The sequence below is a fragment of the Rhinolophus sinicus genome, linkage group LG07 (genome assembly GCF_036562045.2).
Source record: "Rhinolophus sinicus isolate RSC01 linkage group LG07, ASM3656204v1, whole genome shotgun sequence".
Classification (NCBI taxonomy): domain Eukaryota; kingdom Metazoa; phylum Chordata; class Mammalia; order Chiroptera; family Rhinolophidae; genus Rhinolophus; species Rhinolophus sinicus.
Window position 1 is genome coordinate 48,801,984 of NC_133757.1, and position 17,836 is coordinate 48,819,819.

The 17,836-nt window shown below is 52.5% G+C and overlaps 1 protein-coding gene across 1 annotated transcript in view; it reads left to right on the forward strand.

The window, feature by feature from the left end:
- The window catches only part of SLC29A3 (solute carrier family 29 member 3), a 42,534-nt gene that overhangs the window by 8,504 nt on the left and 16,194 nt on the right, over nt 1-17,836 (forward strand). The window contains exon 3 of the mRNA XM_019745985.2: nt 15,878-15,960. Coding sequence (XP_019601544.2) covers nt 15,878-15,960 — 83 coding nt within the window. The remainder of the gene's footprint in view (nt 1-15,877; nt 15,961-17,836) is intronic.

The following is a 17,836-nucleotide window of genomic DNA, read 5'->3' on the forward strand; positions in this document are numbered from 1 at the left end:
GTCTTATATACTATAATGTAAAATAAGACCGGGTCTTCTATTAATTTTTGCTCCAAAGGACGCATGAGAGCTGATGGTGTGGCTAGGTCTTATTTTCAGGGAAACATGTAGCTCTTTGGCGATAGTGACTGCAGCTCTCTTACTGTACACCCCGGGGCCCCAGAGCAGCTCGCACAGGGCACAGCACGTCTTAGCACACAATAAGTATTCTTTGCATTACTTACTGTGTGGCTGAGGAGGAAAGCCCTATGACCCCAATCCAAGAAACGGATGGCATGGCTCTGCCAGGGAGCAACAGAAGATGTGGAGGTCACAGGGGCCACCACCAAAGGAGTTCTGAGCCTTCAGGTGGGTTGGTGTAGACACGAAGTGGGATTCCTACAGCAGGGCTGTGACCAGGCTCAGTAGGTAGGGGCCTGGGGCCCCCTCCCTCAGCCCACCCAAAGAAGCAGGATAGCACGACTTGGTTGCTAGTCTTACAACTACGGGCAGACATCCCAATTTAGGGAGGAATATTTAAAAGGAACCAGGATGAGCTAGTTTGGAGAAGAGGAAACTGGAGGACAGATTAGCAGAAGTCTTGGCAATGACCTGCTGACTTGAAGTCCCTGCCAGGCAGCCTGTGCCCACCCACCAGTGGGCCTGCCATCTTCATCTGCAGGACAACCTGGTGAGTTAGGTACTATCCTGCCCACTTTCTAGATGGAGAAACTGAGGCTCACCAATTTTAGGTCAGTGACCCAAGGTCATCTGTTAGCAAGTGGTAACCAGCGTGCTCTCTGACCTCTCCCTCTACCTAGAATCACCTGGGGAACTTTTAAAGCTACACACCCAATTCTGATGCAATCTAAGGAGGGGCCTTGGAAGAAGCATCATTAAGCTCGCCAGGTGAGGCCACATGCAGCCACATGATCCAAGTGAAAGGTTACCACTAGGGGGTTGATGAGCAGCTGTTCTGTGCTTCCACCAGAGCGCTCTTTGAAGGGGCTTAGGCTGCATCACGAGAGACTTAGGTGAGCCCTCTGGAAGGACTTCCTGCAGTACAGGTTGCCAACGTTAGCAGTGGGGGGGCGTGGGCGGGGCTTTCCTCCTTGGAGAATTAGAGCAGCCTCCCTGCTGGAAGTCCAAGGAATGGCTTTCCTTGGCCTCACTGCTTCAGAGAGGGGGTGCTCCTCGCTGGGACCCTTACACAGGGAAGTGGATGCAGGCTCTGGTGCTTGTCTAAATGCTTCAGGCTTGCTGAATTCCTCTCTGTGTCTGTGCTGTGGCTCACTGCTCAGTCCCCAATGGGCATGACTGATCGCGCCAGTGATGATGGCCCTTCCTCTGGGTAAATGCTCCCTCTGGGGGGAGCTCGGGGTCTGCATAGCCATTCTCTTCCCATTTCTCAGGCTCCTGGAAAGGGAGCAGTAGGGCCGATGGGGCCCTGAGGTGAATGTCCTGGCACCTGGGGTGATACAAGCGAGAGAAAGTGAAGCCATGAAGACGGAGGCGAGGCAAACCCTTCAGGGAGGTGTCCTGGCCTCCACTCCACTGTGCTGCTATCGCCTGAGGACCAGTCACCTCTCTGTGGTGGATCAGGGAATGGAGCCTGACCTCCTCCCAGAGTTTTAAGAGCAGCGGGTAATTTACCTCTGAAAGCCTGGGAGCAGGACTTCATTCAGCGCCTGTCCTAGCAGCACCGTCACCTGCTGTGTGGCCCCTGGGCCTCTGTGCACACAGAACCTCTGGCAGCATTTCCAGAGCACACCAGAGATCGCTAGGAGAGAAGTCCTGATACCTCCCACATGGTAGCTGCTGTGCGAAGACTGCTGAGTCCTGGTAACATTCACGGCCTTGACATGTGCCAGCCACTGTGCTAAGGGCACTGGTTTGTCCATTCATTCCACAGTATTTATTAAGCAACCTCTGTGTGCCAGCGGCTTTATTTTCATGGTCTCTTTTGGTCCTTCCTAAGCCCTAAGGGGTGGGTATTATTATACCCATTTTACAGGGCAGGAAACCATGGCTCAAAACATGTAAATCATTTGTTCCCAGGCACAAAGTAAGTGACACCTGGGACTCACACCAGACCATCTGCACCCATGTTTTCCATGCTTTGAATCCAGGGCTCCATGTCCGTGTTTTCAGGTGTTTTCAGACGGCTCTTGACTCCAGGGCACATTTCACCAATGTGCAAAACCTACATGTTCATAAGGGAAACAACAGTTTCATGAAGCAGCATCTATACTTCAAAAAAATTTCTGATTGTAGTTTTCAAGGGGAGGCACGCGGTCATCTGTGCTGATCCTGTAAGTGGCTTATAAGCCACCCAGACTAAGTATGGAGAGTCTGCCTTTGGATTTTAAACTTGTGTAGGTCCTTCGTGGCCTTGGGAGCAGTGTCGTGGGGGAGGGAGCGGAAGCTGGACCTGAGACTGTGAGCCAGAGAATGGCGGAGGGACCTTGGAGACAGCAAGCCTGGGGAACTATCTCTAGGAATTTTGCTTTGAAACTCTCATTCTAGACAGTGAGGCAGGAGTTACAGGGGAAGTGTGGTCGAGAAGGGTACCGATTTTCTGGTTTGGTTTTGTTGTTAATACAGGAGAAATAGCAGCCAGTGTGTGTGCTCAATGTGAACGGTCCAGCAGAGAGGGAGAAACAGGTGCTGAGGAAGAAGAGGACGCACAGCTGAGTGAGAGCTGTAAGCAGACAGGGCCTGGGCTCAGGTGCACAGTGGAGGGGGGTCCCAGAAAAGCATGCGGAACAGTTCATCTTTAGGACTAGGACAGAAGGCAGCCAAACAGCAAATGAAATGCTGTTCTGGGCCTAACCCATTGAGTGGATTTCATACCCTTTAGTGGGTTGCAACCTGTGATTTGAAGAACCACGTTCCACCTGATTGCGTCTAACCTCACAGCCGGGCACGAGGGTGCATTTTGCCCTCATTCTACAGAGCAGGAAAGTGGAGGCACTAAATAACATGCTGGTGCCATGGGGCTACACACACAAGACAAGAGGTGGAGGGTGCAGCCAACCCAGGGGTATCTGAATTGGCATCATATTTTCTGGGGCACTTGGCAAATACCCAGAATCTCAGACCCTGCCCTGCTGGCTCCTCCTGCCAGGGTGGGCCTGGCCACTGCTGCCAGATGCTCCTGATGCGGCCAGCTGGCAGGGGGCAGGTATCCGGGAGCTGCCTCCTCTTGCCACATGCTGTTCCTTGAGATATGTGCGCCCTTCTGCGTGTAGCTGGATCATGACTCTCCTAAGCGTAACTCGGATCTCTCCAAATGGAAGAGCTGCGTAGACAACATTTGGCAATGTACTTTCTAAGAGCAGAATTCCAAAGAATGCTGCTAAGTGAGTGAAACACCCCTCCCCCAACCCATGACAACGTATTAAAGCAGGACTTTGCCCGAGCCCTGTTGTCCCAGAAAAGGAGATGGCGGGTTAGTCTAGGGGTCAGGCAGGATAGAGTGGAGCTGCGGGCTTCCTGCACAGGGTGTGGGTGAGTGGCCCCCAAGTAGAGGGCTGGTCCCTCTGCCCAGCTGCCCAGTGGCTTGGGTTAGTGTGGATGGCTACTCTAAATCATTTTTAAAAATTAGAACCAAAAGTAAGCTTTTTTTTTTTTTAATTCCCTTGTCCACCCTCTGCTGCTAAATGCAGACCCAGCCAGCATGCCATTCCTAGTAAATATACCTGTGATGGCTTTTTCTTCTGTTTTTAGCTCGAGCTGCCTCCTGCAGAGGGAGAGAAAAAGCCCTACTTGAAACGCTGTCAGTCATGCTTTGGTGGCCTCAGACTTCTCGAATTCTCTTTTTATTTTCTCCCCGTGTGCTCACGGCCCGATCCCCCCACCTGTGCCTTGCTCCCTGGTCCTCCTGGGCTATCGATCGCTCCTCCTCCCCCTTCGATTTTATTTCCTCCCACGCTCGTCCTTAGAATCCAGAGGCGATTTCCTCGACAAATTAGAACATGGCCTGAGCCTTAAGTGCTCGAGTGTCTCCTTAACGTGATTGATCACCGCTAGTACCCAGAGAGCAGAACCAAATTGGAGTCTGTGGCTGGTGCCTTTGTTACGGGGATCATTGTCTGGGAGCGGTTTGGGGGTGGAGGGGCCCTTGCTGGTATCTTGGGGCTGCTCTGTGCGTATGTGTATTTGTGTTATGTGTGTGTGTGTGTGCACGCTGGCGTGCACTGAAGGCCTATAACAGCTGATGGGGTTTCGTGGTTTTCGGCACAGGTGGACCTCCAAAGAGAAAGCCTCCCCCTAGGGGAGATGGCATGTTGGGTGAAGAAGTGTCCGCTGGGTCTACTGAAGACCCCTTCTTCTTGGTGGTGCTCCTGGGTGTCCTTCTGCAGAGACCAGCTAGAGCACCCCCAGAATACCTGCTCTGTACCCACATGCTGCAGAGCCTGGTACTCCCACCCTTGTCCCTGGGATGCAGCATGACACATGTTGGCCCTCTGGGGATTGCAGAAGCTGCCCCAGTCAGCTGAGGGCTGTGTGAGGAGGTGGGGAGTTTCTTGGAAGGCCTCTTCCTGTCCCGACCACATGGCCAGGCTGTAGAAGAGGAACAACAGGCTGGCTTGAGCATCGGCAGTGACGGAGCTCCAGTCAGCTCTCACCCCTTAGAGGTCGGGATCCCTTGTTTGTGCATTTACGGGGCTCCCTGTCTTTCTGACCCTTCCCTCTCTCCGTTTCTGAGCCACTTCTCTGCCTACTAAGGTTCTAGTCTGCGGGTGCGTAGGGGGAACAAAAAGGATGAAAATCAGAGGCCAGCTCGGCCCCTTGTCAGGGAGCCTGGCGAAGGTTTGATGGAGGAGGGGGTGGAAGGTGGACAGAAATGATGTTCCCCTTTTTTGTGTTCCCCCTTTGTGGTAGGAAGATCTGGGATTCAGGAGAGCTGGGCTCTGTGTCTGACTTGGTTTCAAATTTGCTGGGTGAGTTGGGGCTCCGTTTCCTTATTTAAGAAACAAGAACAAGGTTGGCACACTTTTTCTGTAAAGTGCCAGATGATAAATATTTTAGGCTTGTGGGCCACACGATCTCTTGCAGCTGCTCAACTCTGCCTTGTAGAGCGAATGCTACCATAGATAATCTGTAAACAAGTAGTGGAAGGGACCGTTTTCCAGCAATTACAAAAACCCGAGGTGCACATTTGACCCCGGGGGCAGGTGGGTTGCCGACCCCTGAACGAGATGCTCCCTTATAGTTCTTGCCCTAGTGTCCTGGGATCTGTGACAGAGGGACTTGCCCTGCTTAATTTCTCTTCCTGACACTTATCACTGCTGGACATGCTATCTGTTTATTTGTTTATGCATTTGCCAGCTGTCTCCTTGACCAGACCATCAGTTCCAGGAAAGTGGGAACTTGTAAATTCTCTGTGCCTAGAATATCTATTGAGCGCCACACATTCGTGCAGAATGATGAGTTAATCAGTTCGTGTTTGTGGAGGGCCTGTCCTGTTGGTGCTGGGCTGGTGGGGAGAGAGGGGACAGACCCCCATCCCAGGGCTTTACCCCATGGTCCTGCATGCAGGCCTGTGGAATCTCATTGTGGGGTCATTATTTTACCTGGTACCCTCACACTACACTCGAGCAGACACCCTTCCCTGCCCAGTCCATAGCACACCCTACTTACTCCGAGTTGGTCAAGCCTGAAGGGTTACCCTTTATTTCCTTCTGTCCTTCTGCCCCACATTCAGTCGGTCAGGAAGTCCTGTCAATTCTACCTCTGAAGTGACTCAGGTGTCTTTAACTCTCCCCTCCACGGCTGTCCGCCTGGCCTCACTCAGCCTCACTGGCCACTGACTCCCAGAGCACCCCTTCCCATCAATTTTCCATGGAGGCTGCAGAGGTGATCTCTTTAAGATACACAATAGGAGTCTACCCACTGTGCCAAGTTAGGGCGCAAGCTCTGGGGACAGCAGGCTGGGTTTGAGCTGTGTGACTTTGGGCAAGTATCTGACCTCTCTGAGCCTCAGTTTCCTCATTTGCAACATGAATCTTCCCTCAAAGGGGTGTTGTGAGAATCGAGGGAGTAAATATGGGAAAAGCACTCAGAATAGCAGAGCGTGGGGAGGGCTCAATGAGTGTGTGCTGAGAGTGGGCGCCCAGCCCTGCCCCTGCCTCCAGCCTGGTGCCCCATCCCTCTCTCCCTCACTCTCTGTATTCCACGCTCACCCTGGCTTTCCAGTTGCTTGAACGCACCAAGCTGATTCCTGCTTCAGGGCCAACTATATGCTATTCCCTCTGTCCAGAAAGCATTCCCCGTCACCTCTCACATGACTTATCCCTGGGTCTCTGTTCAGACGCCACCTCCTTCAAGAGGTCGTATCTCACTACCCTCGCCAACATCAGTTCCCCCATTAGGCTCTGTTTTCTTGTTGTTGCATTTATTGTCACTTGCAGCCTTTTTTTCCTCCCTGACTTGCTGTTGACTCATTTTTTTGCCTCCATCACTAGAGTATCATTGCATCCTCATCCTGTAACACAGGTTGGGCAAATATAAGGTGCTCACCCATTACCTGCCGAGTAAGGGAATGAACTCTGGAAGTCCAACTGCCTTTAATATTTCGTGAGTGAATAAATAAATGGATAAGTGCACAGCCACTGCCTCCTACTTCCGGCCCCTCTCTGCCTTGCCCTAACCATAGCGTTCTGCCATTCAGAGGCCTTCCGTAGCTCCCTCGGGCCTTCTGAAGCAAACACCTCTCGTCCGTCCGCTACTGGAGACCATCCCTTAGTCTCCCCGTCTCCCTCACCTCCACCTCTCCCATCATTTATCCAAACGAGAGTCCCCAAGGTGTCCTGAGAAAGGTCCAAAAGAGAGGGTACGATGCACTGAGGAGCTCCGAGGCGGGACCAGGAGGCATGGCTCTGTGGGGAAGCGGGGGTAGCAGCTGGGCCCTGTGAGGCTGGCAAGGAAAGGGCATGGCTTGGAGTCAGGGAGGCAGAGGAGGGCAGCCCTTGAGTGAAGGCAGGAACCTGGGGGAGTGGCTGACAGCAGGGCCAGCAGGTGGGGGATGGGCTGGGAACATGAGCCCTAGTCAGGTGACGGGGATGTGGTTCCACGTGACTGACTTGGGTGAGGGTGAAGGGCACCCAAAGGAGCTTGAAGAGGGGACGTGAAGAAAGGAGGGTTGGCCATGGAGCCCCAGGAGGTGATGCTTGGGGTTCTTCTCTTCAAAGCTTTTGATTTGGGAGCTTGGGCTCAGCACGCCACTGAGGATGGAGGTCTGGCAGGCAGTGGAAAATGTTCCGGAGGCAGGGACCGAGGGAGGCCTGGAGGTCTTTGGAGCCAGGGGAGCAAGCTTCCCAAGGCCAGATTATATGTAGCACAGGCAGGACCTAGGAAAGGAGGAAACTAAGGCTGGGCTCAGGGTGTCCCTCTGGTGGCAGAGAGAGCAGAGGTGGACTGAGCTGCTGAGGAGAGGGGTGGGGAGGTAGGACGTTATGTCCAAGTGGGAGGGAAGGTGTGATGTGGTTCCCTGTGGCTGCCATAATGGCACCTCAACCTGGGTGGCCTAGAACAGCAGGGATTGTATTCTCACAGTTCTGGAGGCTAGAAGTCCAAGCTCAGGGGGCCAGCAGGACCGTGCTCCACTCCCCAAAGACGCTAGGAAGAACCGTCCCTGTTTCCAGGTCTCCCAGCATCCTCAGCATCCTTGGCTTGTGGCAGCAAAACTCCAGTCTCTGCCTCTGTGTCCACTCTCCTTATAAGGATACCGGTCATTGGATTTAGGACTCACCCTGATCCACTGTGACCTCAGCTTAACTTAGCTAATTAAATCTGCAAAGACCCTATTTCCAGAGGAGGTTACATTCTGAGGTGCTAGGCAGACATGAATTTTGGGGAGACACTATTCAACCCGTTATAGTCGGGGTGGCATGTGGTGTCAGGAGCGTGAAGGCTGACCAGGCTTCAGTGATGGGTGGGCTGCAAAGAGGACCCTTTGAAGGAGTGTTCCCCAGAGCCGCCGAGGAGGGGTACGTCCTTAGGAGGGAGGAGGGCGGGCATGGCTGCAAAGGGAAGGAGGGACCGGAGGCAGCAAAGTCAAAGGACTTTTTTCTTTGCCCAAGGAAGACCTGAGCGAGCCCCTTAGCCAGAAGAGAAGGAAGGAGCAGCAGTGAAGGAGAGAGAGAAGATGCAGGCAGGGAAGCTGAGAATTCATCGTGCATGTCTCTCAGAAGGCAGCTTAGGTGTTGGAAGAGCACCTTCTTGCCAAGAGGAGAGAAGTGCCCCCAGAAGCTTTACACAGAGGAGAGGGGATGTGGGGAGGCTTATTTCAGAAAACCTCAGGAACTCTGCTTATCCTCTGGTGGGGATTCCAAAGGAGACGTGAAAAAGGACCGCGGCTGGGGAGGAACTCCAAGCTTGCTTTTATTTATTATTTAAAAAAAAACACACGATTTTATCGGGGAAGGGGAACAGTGTGTATTTCCAGGACTTTGTTGGGGAACAGTGTGTTTTTCCCAGGACCCATCAGCTCCAAGTCAATTTGTTGTCCTTCAATCTTAGTTGCGGAGGGCGCAGCTCAGCTCCAAGTCCAGTTGCCTTTCTCAGTCTAGTCGCGGGGGGTCAGCCCACCATCCCATCCAAGCTTTTAAAGAGCAAGAATTAGAGAGGCCCCAGGCATTCTGGGCCTGAAGATCACCAAGCATCAGAAGGCTGATGGGGGCTCCGTCCTGAGAGTGGCTGGGTCTGTCTGGCCAGCTCCTTGCCAGGCCTTATCTGATTCTCACCCTGGCTTTGTTCTGCTCTTGGGCCCCTGGCCACCCTGTCACACCTAGGTTGATCTGGATCCTGTTTCCCTTACCTGCATGGCCCCTGGGACAGGCACTGCCCCTGCCACGCTGCCCAGTGGCCCTCTCCACTCATCCATGCCCCCAGCCACACACCATTAGCTTTCCTGGGCCAGTGCCCCAAACATGGGGCCTAGGAACCTGCAGATAGGATGCCAGCTGCAGCTTTTGTGGGGACACCTGCCGCCTTCTCACTTCTTAGCCTGCCCAGGAAGGACTTCGGCCCATGCCAGGGTGAGGGTGCCTCCCCTGCGACATCCCAGGCCACAGAACTTGGCTCTCCGAGAGCAGCAAGTTTGCAATGGCAAACTATTACTGGCTTCAGCCTGCTCGCTGCTGCTAATTTCATGCCCCTGTGATCCAGGTAACGCTTTGCTGCCTTGAGCTGCCACCCCCAGGCTTGAATCGCTTTTTCTCTCACCCTGCAGGAGCCCGGCTGCCTCTGCTGCCTCGCTCTTGATGTGGGGGCTGCACAAAGCTGCCTCGCCGAAGCTGCCAGGCGCCCGGGCACCGAGCTCATCTGCCACAACTCGTGACTAATTTCCTGCACTTATTTCAAAGTGCCCAAATGGCATTCAGGGGAGAAGAAGCTTAACCAGGGCCTGCCAGAGATAAACAGGCTCATTTTGGGGCCTCCCTGCCCGAAGAAACCTCTTTACCTGGACTCTGAGCCCAGAATTAAATTCTTCCAGAAGAGATGCTTAGCACGGAGCCTCTCAGCATGGCAGAGGAGAGGAAATGTTCCCTGTCATAAAATGGGCCTCACATTTGGCCAGCTGGCTCCGGTGGGTTTTTAAATTGTGTTTGAAGAGCGTCTCTCCCCTTTCCTGGTGTTCACAAACTGGGCCAGAGTATAACTGATGAAAATGAATTTTCTCATTTCTAGTGCAGTGAATCACGTGCCCTGTGCTCAGGCCACAAGCAGCTTCTCCACTCCTCTCTGGCACTTGGCGGGGCCTCTGGCACCAGGTGCCCCTGGGCCAGGCTCTGGCCACAGGCTGGGTTTTGAGCCCCCCTCCACTCAACCTGGGGGGCTTTGCTGGGTTTGCACAATCCAAAGAGAAGCTAGAAGCCTGCCTGGTGCTTCCCAGCTATAATATCCTCTTTAACATGGTCTGTCCTTATCAGTGGACCGTGTCCATCCATTTTGGGCGGCTGACAGAAGTGAGGGCTTTTCTCTTAATCTTTTTTTTCCCTTTTAATACAATTCAGATCCACAGGCCTGTGGAAATGCTCAGGGGAATGGACAGTGGGGTTTAAGGAGAAGAGAGAGTTAACAGGCAGAGGCGAGCAAAACCCCATCATTTGCTGGTTTGGCCAGGTCCCCTGTTCTTAAGGCCTAGGGCAGAGGGAAGACGCCATCCTAATGGAACCTCACACCCCTCAAACTGGTCCCCACTCACTGCTGGGAAGGCATGTGGGCTGGCAGTCCCAGCCACTGGGCATCCAAGTGACATGGTGCAATCCCGGTGACAGTGTTTGGGCTTGTGTGTCTGTGAGGAAGGCTGCCTCGGCTAGAGTAGTTGGTGGCAAGATGATAAATACCTCTCCACCCCATCCCTGCCCTGCCCTGCCCTGCCCTGCCCTGCCCCGCCCCGCCCTGCCCTGCCCCGCCCTGCATTAGAAGATTCTGCCCCCAGAACTTGCCAGGTGTGCCCCTCTGTGCAATCATCTACCTCTGTGAGCCTCAGGTTTCTTATCTGTAAAATGGGAGCAATCCAGCTCTGCCTTCCTCTTACAGGCTGTGTGAAGAGCAAATGCCCTGAGGTCTGTGCAAGCAACATGTAAGCGGCTTTGTTCAAATGTCAGTTACCTGGAACTCTGTGGGGCTTCCATTTCTGTACTTGGGTTACCTCACAGGTGCCCAGGATGACCTTTGATGACCTACTGCTGCTAGAAGCCAAGTGCTGAGCTCTCCTGAGCCCCAGGTAGTCGCAGAGAACAGGGGAGATAGTGGAGGGCAGGGAGATTAAATGAGACTTTCGAGGAGCAGTTTTTCTCTTTGTTCCTCAGAGCTGGGCCTCACCTCACATTGGGTTGGAAAATTCAGAATAGTGACTCATGGGGCCACAGTCTCTAATTAGCACCCTGAGGGAGCAAGGTGGGTGCCACCGCTCTTTTCCTGTCTCTTCCCCTGAGTGTTTGGATTGAGTGGACGGACAACAGTGCAGTTTGTCTCAGCTCAGCAGATTCCTAATGATGCTGAGGAAAGCATTAGGGAGTTTGTTCCAACAAATAAACTTGGGTTGACAAAGAAGCATCTCTCCGTGCCTGGGCATATGCGGTTCCCTCCTCTTGGAATGCTATTTCTCTCTCCACCAGCACCCCACCTCCCAGTCTGCCTGGCACACTTCCTCCAGTCTCTCAGAGAACTCCCGTGGGGCGTCCCCAGCCCCCACCTCCCCCCCTTCTATCGCACCTTGTATCCATTGGAGGTTCCCACCACACCACGTGCTCCCTGGGGGCACTGGGCACTTTGCCTTTTCTATTTCGTACACCAAACACCAGCATGGTGTTGGGCAGGCAGGGGCTTGCCACATCCTCAGTAAATAAAAGATGGGCTAAAACGAGATGGGATGCTGATTTGGATGGACAGTGGCCACCCAGCTGGGCTGAGGGACATGGGGTTGCCAGCCTCTGGGTCTCCCTGCTGAGGCAGAGACGCCAGCCCGGGGAGGCCTCCTCATCTCATAATGTCCTGCTCTGCCTTCTAGCGGAATCTCAGACGGTCTTCCAGTTACGAAAGCCCAGAGTGACCCCCAGGGCTGTAGGTTTTCTATGGGCTGTGTAAGCAGGGCTGCCATGTTGCACAACTCTGAGGGGCTCCATTCATATTGCAATCTATAGGGCAGGCCCCCTGGGGTTGTGCGGAACACAGCCTCCGCTGTCATACAAGGTGGCCCAGTGCCATTGCCCTGGTGGCCTTCTCATTCCTCTACTCCTCCGTGGCCAGAGCTCGCCTTGGGGGCCTTGGGTTCACCTCTGGAGGTAGAGGCCATGTTTGTCAACCATGTAGGGAGCCTGGTGGGATAATAACAGCGCCTTTTGAGGGAGCTCTCAGGAATCAGGCCCATGTGACGGTGAACTATGGCATGAATTATCCCAAAACACTGTTACATAAACTCACCCTACGGGGTGGAAGGTATAGATTGTTTTAGAGGGGGCAGTTCCATTACCATTCTAATTGCAATGAGTTTGAACCAGTATTCAAATGTCTTAATGTTTCCTTGTGTAAAACGGGAGAAGGTAGCCCCAACACCCTTGGAAGAAAATGAGATGAACCCAGGAAGGAAATGCCAGCTGCAGATCTGCAAAGTGCGTAATCAAGAATTGAATGGAGGCCCTTCAGTGTAGAATGTTTCTTACCAAAGAGACTGAGGTAACACCTTGTGTGCCAACGCTCTCTCAGGGAGTGCAGGCTTAGGGAAGTAAGAGTGCAGGAAAAGGGAAGTGAGGCAGGGATGGAAGAGAACAAATACAGACTACGATATTTCTGGGCTGGCCACAGCATTGCAACCACACACAGCTGCCTGCTCAGACACAGGGGCTGTCTTCAGAGACACCACATGGACCCACCACATTTCAGAACAGTTGGTTGGGGGAGAGGAAAGGCAAGCAAGTTCTCTCATCTCCTGCCCTTCTCTTGCCTCTCATCCGTCAAAGTTCTGCCTCCCCACCCTACAGAGAATGTTACTTGGCCCCTCCCCCAGCCCCCCAGGGAGCAAGAGCCTCTGAGGGGACAGCCCAGCAGTGCGCGGGCACAGGTGTCTCATCTCTCTGGTGGCAGTGGCTTTGTGGCCATGAGACCAAGTAGCAAGGCACATGGCCTGAGGGGCAGGCAAGATGAGCAGCTCTGGGGTGGCACGTAACTAAGTCCAGTTCTTTGAAAGCAGTGTAAGTATGCCACTTGCAAAAATGATCCCAATTTCAGCACCGGATTTGATGAGGAAAAGCTAAGGGAAAGATGGGGTCAGCAAGCATAACCTCTGTACACCTCATGGGTAGACACATTAGTTTTCATGTCTGGCAGGCGGTTGAGTCAAAGATCTTGCTCTGTTGTCCCGGTTTTTGTTGAGGAACTGGATTTCCATTGCAACAGGAAGGCTGCAGCACTCAGAAAAACCCTGGTTAGTAGGAACTTGGCTATTGGAAACCCTCATTAATTAGGAATCTATTGGTGGTTAACAAAATACTACAAATTTAGTGGCTTAGAAGAACACGTTTATTATCTCACAGTAGCTGGACGCCACGAGTCTAGGCACAGCTTAGCGGGGTCCTTGGCTCAGGGTCTCGCGTGGCCGCCATTAAGGGGCTGGCCAGGGCTGTGGTCCCATTGGAGGTTCGACTGGAGAAGAATCACGTCCAGGATGACGGGTTGTTGGCAGAAGTCAATTCCTTGCAGTCGTTGGACTGAGCCTCAGTTTCTTGCTTGGTGTTGGCCAGAAACCACTGTCAGCAACTCGGGGTCACCTGCAGTCCTTGCCACGTGGGGTTCGTTGGCCCAGCCACTTGCCTCTCCTAAGACATCAAAGGAGAAAAAGAGTCCAGCAAGATAAGTGTGACGTAGTCCCAGACACATCACCATGTGCACCTGCCAGCTTTGCTGTATCCTCTTGCTTGTAAGCTAGTCACAGATTCCACCCACGTTCCATGCAAGGGATCACACAGGATGGAAACACAGGAGTCTAGGATCATGGGGCCACCTTAGGAGAATCTGCCCATCACACCTCATTTTGCTAGAACTCTATACGCAAAAGCAGCAAATAATTAGTAAAAACCACCACATGTGTATGTCAGGAATTTGGTTAAAAAAAAAATCAAAAAACTCCATGGGATGTACAGCGTCAACCCACATCACCGTCTGCAGCCCCTGATCTGTACCTAGAAAGATGGTGCAGGTCAAGTCCATTCCACACCCCCCCACACACCGCCATGCTTTTTGTAAAGCAGAGAAATGGGCTCAGTCACCAGAAAGGGAGCCATAGCCTCACCCAGTTGTCAATATTTAAAAAGCTCTCCAACATTAACAGAACAATTTTCTGTTTAAGTAGCGACAAACCAGAGCATTCAATTACCTAGGAAACCCTCATTCCTGAGACCCTCAGGGAACCTGAGCCTGCTCAAAAAACAGAGGTTCCGCATCCCCCGTGGTCGTCCTGCGTGGACTTGCCCTGGAATGAGCAGCCACTGAATGAAAGGGGCTTCACTGGAGTCCTGGATGGGGCGCCGTCTCGGCCCCCACCTGCAGCTCTCTGTTCCTGGGGGCCCTCATGGCTCCCGCCTGGCGCCCGCCTGGCCTCACGTAGACCCAACAACTGTGTCAAGATATAATTGACTGAGTGCCTCAGACCAGTCCAGGCTCTACTGAGCCCATCAGGGCAGGAACAATGAGGTGACACCTCAAAGGAGGAAGGCTATTTCTAAGGCTCATGGTTGATGGACCACATGAGCGGTGATTATCATTTTAATTGCAAGGCCGCCATGACCTTACATTCAGGGTAGAGATTTCAAAGACCACAAAGCACTCTGCAGGCTTAAACCAGGACTGCGGAATGGTTTGTGCTTCAGACGAGAGGAGCCCATTATGACATCTTTCTCTCTAGGCCTCCACATTGCAATCAAACTCTCTCAGAAAGGAGAGATCGGACCCTCTTTTTCAAGGTTTGACTCAAATCCCCTCCTCTTGGACTTTTCCCCAAACCCACACTCATTCCTGTTCTCTCAAGGATTCAGCCCCATTCGCCCCACTCCCCTACCTGGAACCCCCTTAGAACTCACTGCTCCTATTTCTGATTTGGGACAAAAAAAAAAAAGTCATAGCATTCTGACATCTCTTCCTGTGGCGTTTGGAGAAGTTACAAAAACCTTCACAGTTTGTCTTACACGCGGGGTACCCTCCACTCTTAAAGGGCAGGAAGCAGGTCTTAGACTCTCGTGATCCCCACAGTTGTCCGAGTTCTTTGCACGCCGGCAAGGGTTTTGCACAGTTGTTCTTTGAGCTCAGCACATTTGTAACTGAGCCTATTTCCTCCGTTCAGTCCAGTTGCATAAGCTTTCCAAAGTACAATATTCTCAGCTTCTTTTTTATTTCTTAGGATAAGCACTATCATTTATATAAAGCCCTTGGTACACACTCAGTGCTTAATACATGTGAGCCATTATCACAGCTGAGAACGTATCATGACTGACCCGGGGTCCATGGCTTGACATGCAGTGACCAAAGCCAAGATCTGTCAACCCCGTCCAGTTCTTCTTTTTTTTTTAAGACAGGTATATTGAAATATAAGGTACACACAGTAAAATCCACCCTAATGAGTAGACAGTTCTCTGAGTTGTGAAAAACACGTCCATTGTCACACAGCTTCCTTCACTGTAAGTTCCAGCACATTATCATGAGGACTTCTTCGTCTTGTCTGTGGCCTAATGTACTCTTTGTCTCTGATACCCCTAAACTACTTCCAGGAAAGTGCCCTTTTCCCTCATCTTGGCCAGTGTAGGAGCCACTTCCTAAAGTGGCTTTGACCTTGGGTAGCAACTCTATTGAGGAAGCCAATCCAGAGTCAGAACAAAGTTTCCCTGCAGGAATCAGGGCTTGGTGTATTCCTAAGAGGCCTCACTTGTTTGCAAGAAAGTGAGAATGTGGTTGAGTCATAACAAAACCCATCTGGATAATTCTGAAATTTGACAATGGGCTAAGAAGACTGATAGGGGAAAATTTTCTTTGTAGGCACACATTGAGTCCTGTTCCCATTGCCTCTCCCTCAGCGGGAGCAGGTAGATTAGGAGGGAGCATGGGCTTCAGAGCCTTGGGGACCTCTCTGAGGGCAAGGACAATGTCTTTTCCTTCGTTATGTTCCTAGCAGTTAACACAGCTCATACTGGTGTCTGTTGAGTGACCGAGTCACTGATCTTAGGCTGGACATGTGGCAGGACCATGCCGTCCTGGAGTAGACTGACTCATCACTGGGAGGTATCTGAAGACAGCGGGGAGAAGACCCACCAAGAAGGGCCCTGTCTCTGTGCTCGGGTGGGGGCGCTCTCCTCCATCCCGAGTGACCTCAGGGCCCTCCTCACTTATGTGCTTACAGAACTACTTTGAGAGCTACCTTTCCATCGCCTCCACCGTGCCCTCCGTGCTGTGCCTCGTGGCGAACTTCCTGCTTATCAACAGGTAGGCCACTTTCCTGCCTCGGGCCTGACCTTCACTTCCACCCTGTCCCACTCCTCTTTTTTCCCCCGGCTGCTGCTTTGCTGCCTGCTTATTTAATGGTGGCCACCAAAGTGCAAGGCAGGCAGCTCGGACTCCTCCGTGAAGATTGAGAGGTCAGATCAGTTACCTGGAGGCCTTGCCAATGGAATGCCCAGTCAGGGAGCTGGACTTGCACTTTCTAGCCACACTCTCTGACATTGTGTCAGCAGCCAGCAAGCAGCATGTGGGGAAATGTGTCTTCCGCATTCCTCTGGGGGGAGGGGGGAGCCTGTCTGTCAATAGCTGCCTGGGCTGCAGGCTTTGCAGCCAGGAGACACCACGTGGATGGCGGGGTGGGACCAGGAAGCAAGGCTTACGAAAGCTGGTCTTCCAGGCATTTCAGAGAATAGTAGGAAGCGAAGAGCCTGGCATCCCACAAGTCCTGCTCTGGCTCTGTGGGAATGGGTCACAGTGCTAAGCTGGTAACACCAGCTTGTGTGTCGACCGTGGAACTTCTAACACTGTGTTAATGAAGGAAGGGCTGGGAGAGAGCCTCCATCTGGATGCACCACGGAAGAAGGAACGAGTTAGGACACAGCCAGGCAAACTAACATGGCACTTAGACCCCACTGGGTGGCTCTGGTGGTCCATTCTCTATTTAGGTTTGCAAGGACAACAGCCCTAGCTCCTTTGCCTGCATTTCCCCTAAGCTACCTCTAGGTGATAACAGTGGCTGCTTTATTATTCAGAAGCTTGGACTTTTCTTGGGCACAGCCTACTGAAACCTTAGATCTCTGATGGCAAATCTGAGTTTTACCTAACTCTGTTCAATTTGTAGTGACTGCCTGGATTTCTGGTTGAACAGGATTCTAAGACAGGTCTGGCCTCAGGGTGTGTGCTGTGATCGATTAATGATGTCTGCTCTGAGCACAGTATTAAAGAGGGCAGCACATGTGCCTCATATGTACTAAGTAAGCCTGGGTAGACCAGTCTTTCCAAACATAATATACTATGGGGCTATGCCAATTATCTGTTGTTGCACAGAAATGATCCCAAAGCATAGTGGCTTACAACAATAACAGTAATTAGTGTCTCATGATTCTGGGAGTCAGCAGACTCAGTTAGCAGCTCTGGCTTGGTGTCTCTCATGCGGTTGCAGACATCTAGGGCCTGAACTGCTGGGCCTCCTCCGGCATCTTTCCCTCTGTCTGTCTCATCTGTCCCCATGGTCTCTCATATGTTGGCCTCAGGTACTAGGACTTTTCATATCATGACTGAAGAACAAGTATTCCAAGAGACAAGGCAGAAGCTATGTGGGTTTTGTAACCTAGTCTCTGCAGTCATACGGTGACACTTCTGCTGTATTCGACTGGTCAAGGCAGTCACAAAGCCTCCTCGGTTTCAAGGGCATATAGACCCCACTTCTGATGGGAAGAATGTTGAAGAATTTGCACTCATCTTAAGACCAAAGTGCAGGCTGGGAAAGCGAGGAGGAGGACGGTGCTCAGATGGCCTGAGGGCATTTAACCTGCTTCCTCATGCCTCCCTCAGCCCATGGAGCTGTTTTCCGTGTCCTAGCAGGTGGGGTGTAGCCTCCAGAGACCCCAGCCCTGGAGGAGGTGGAGGAATGGAGGCAGGAGCAGAGCCAGGTGTCCCCTTGGCACTGTCAGCCCCTGGAGGGCAGAGCTGGGATCCTGGTCGTGACTCAAAAGAGAAGGCATGAGGCGAGGAAGGGGATGGAAGAGGACGACAGGAAGACGTGACAGAGCCATGTGGGGAGTCCCTTGGCCTCTCACTGCCCTCTCTCCTCTCCAGGCCTCTCGTGATCCTCTCTGCCCCCTCCACCGGCTGGCCATGG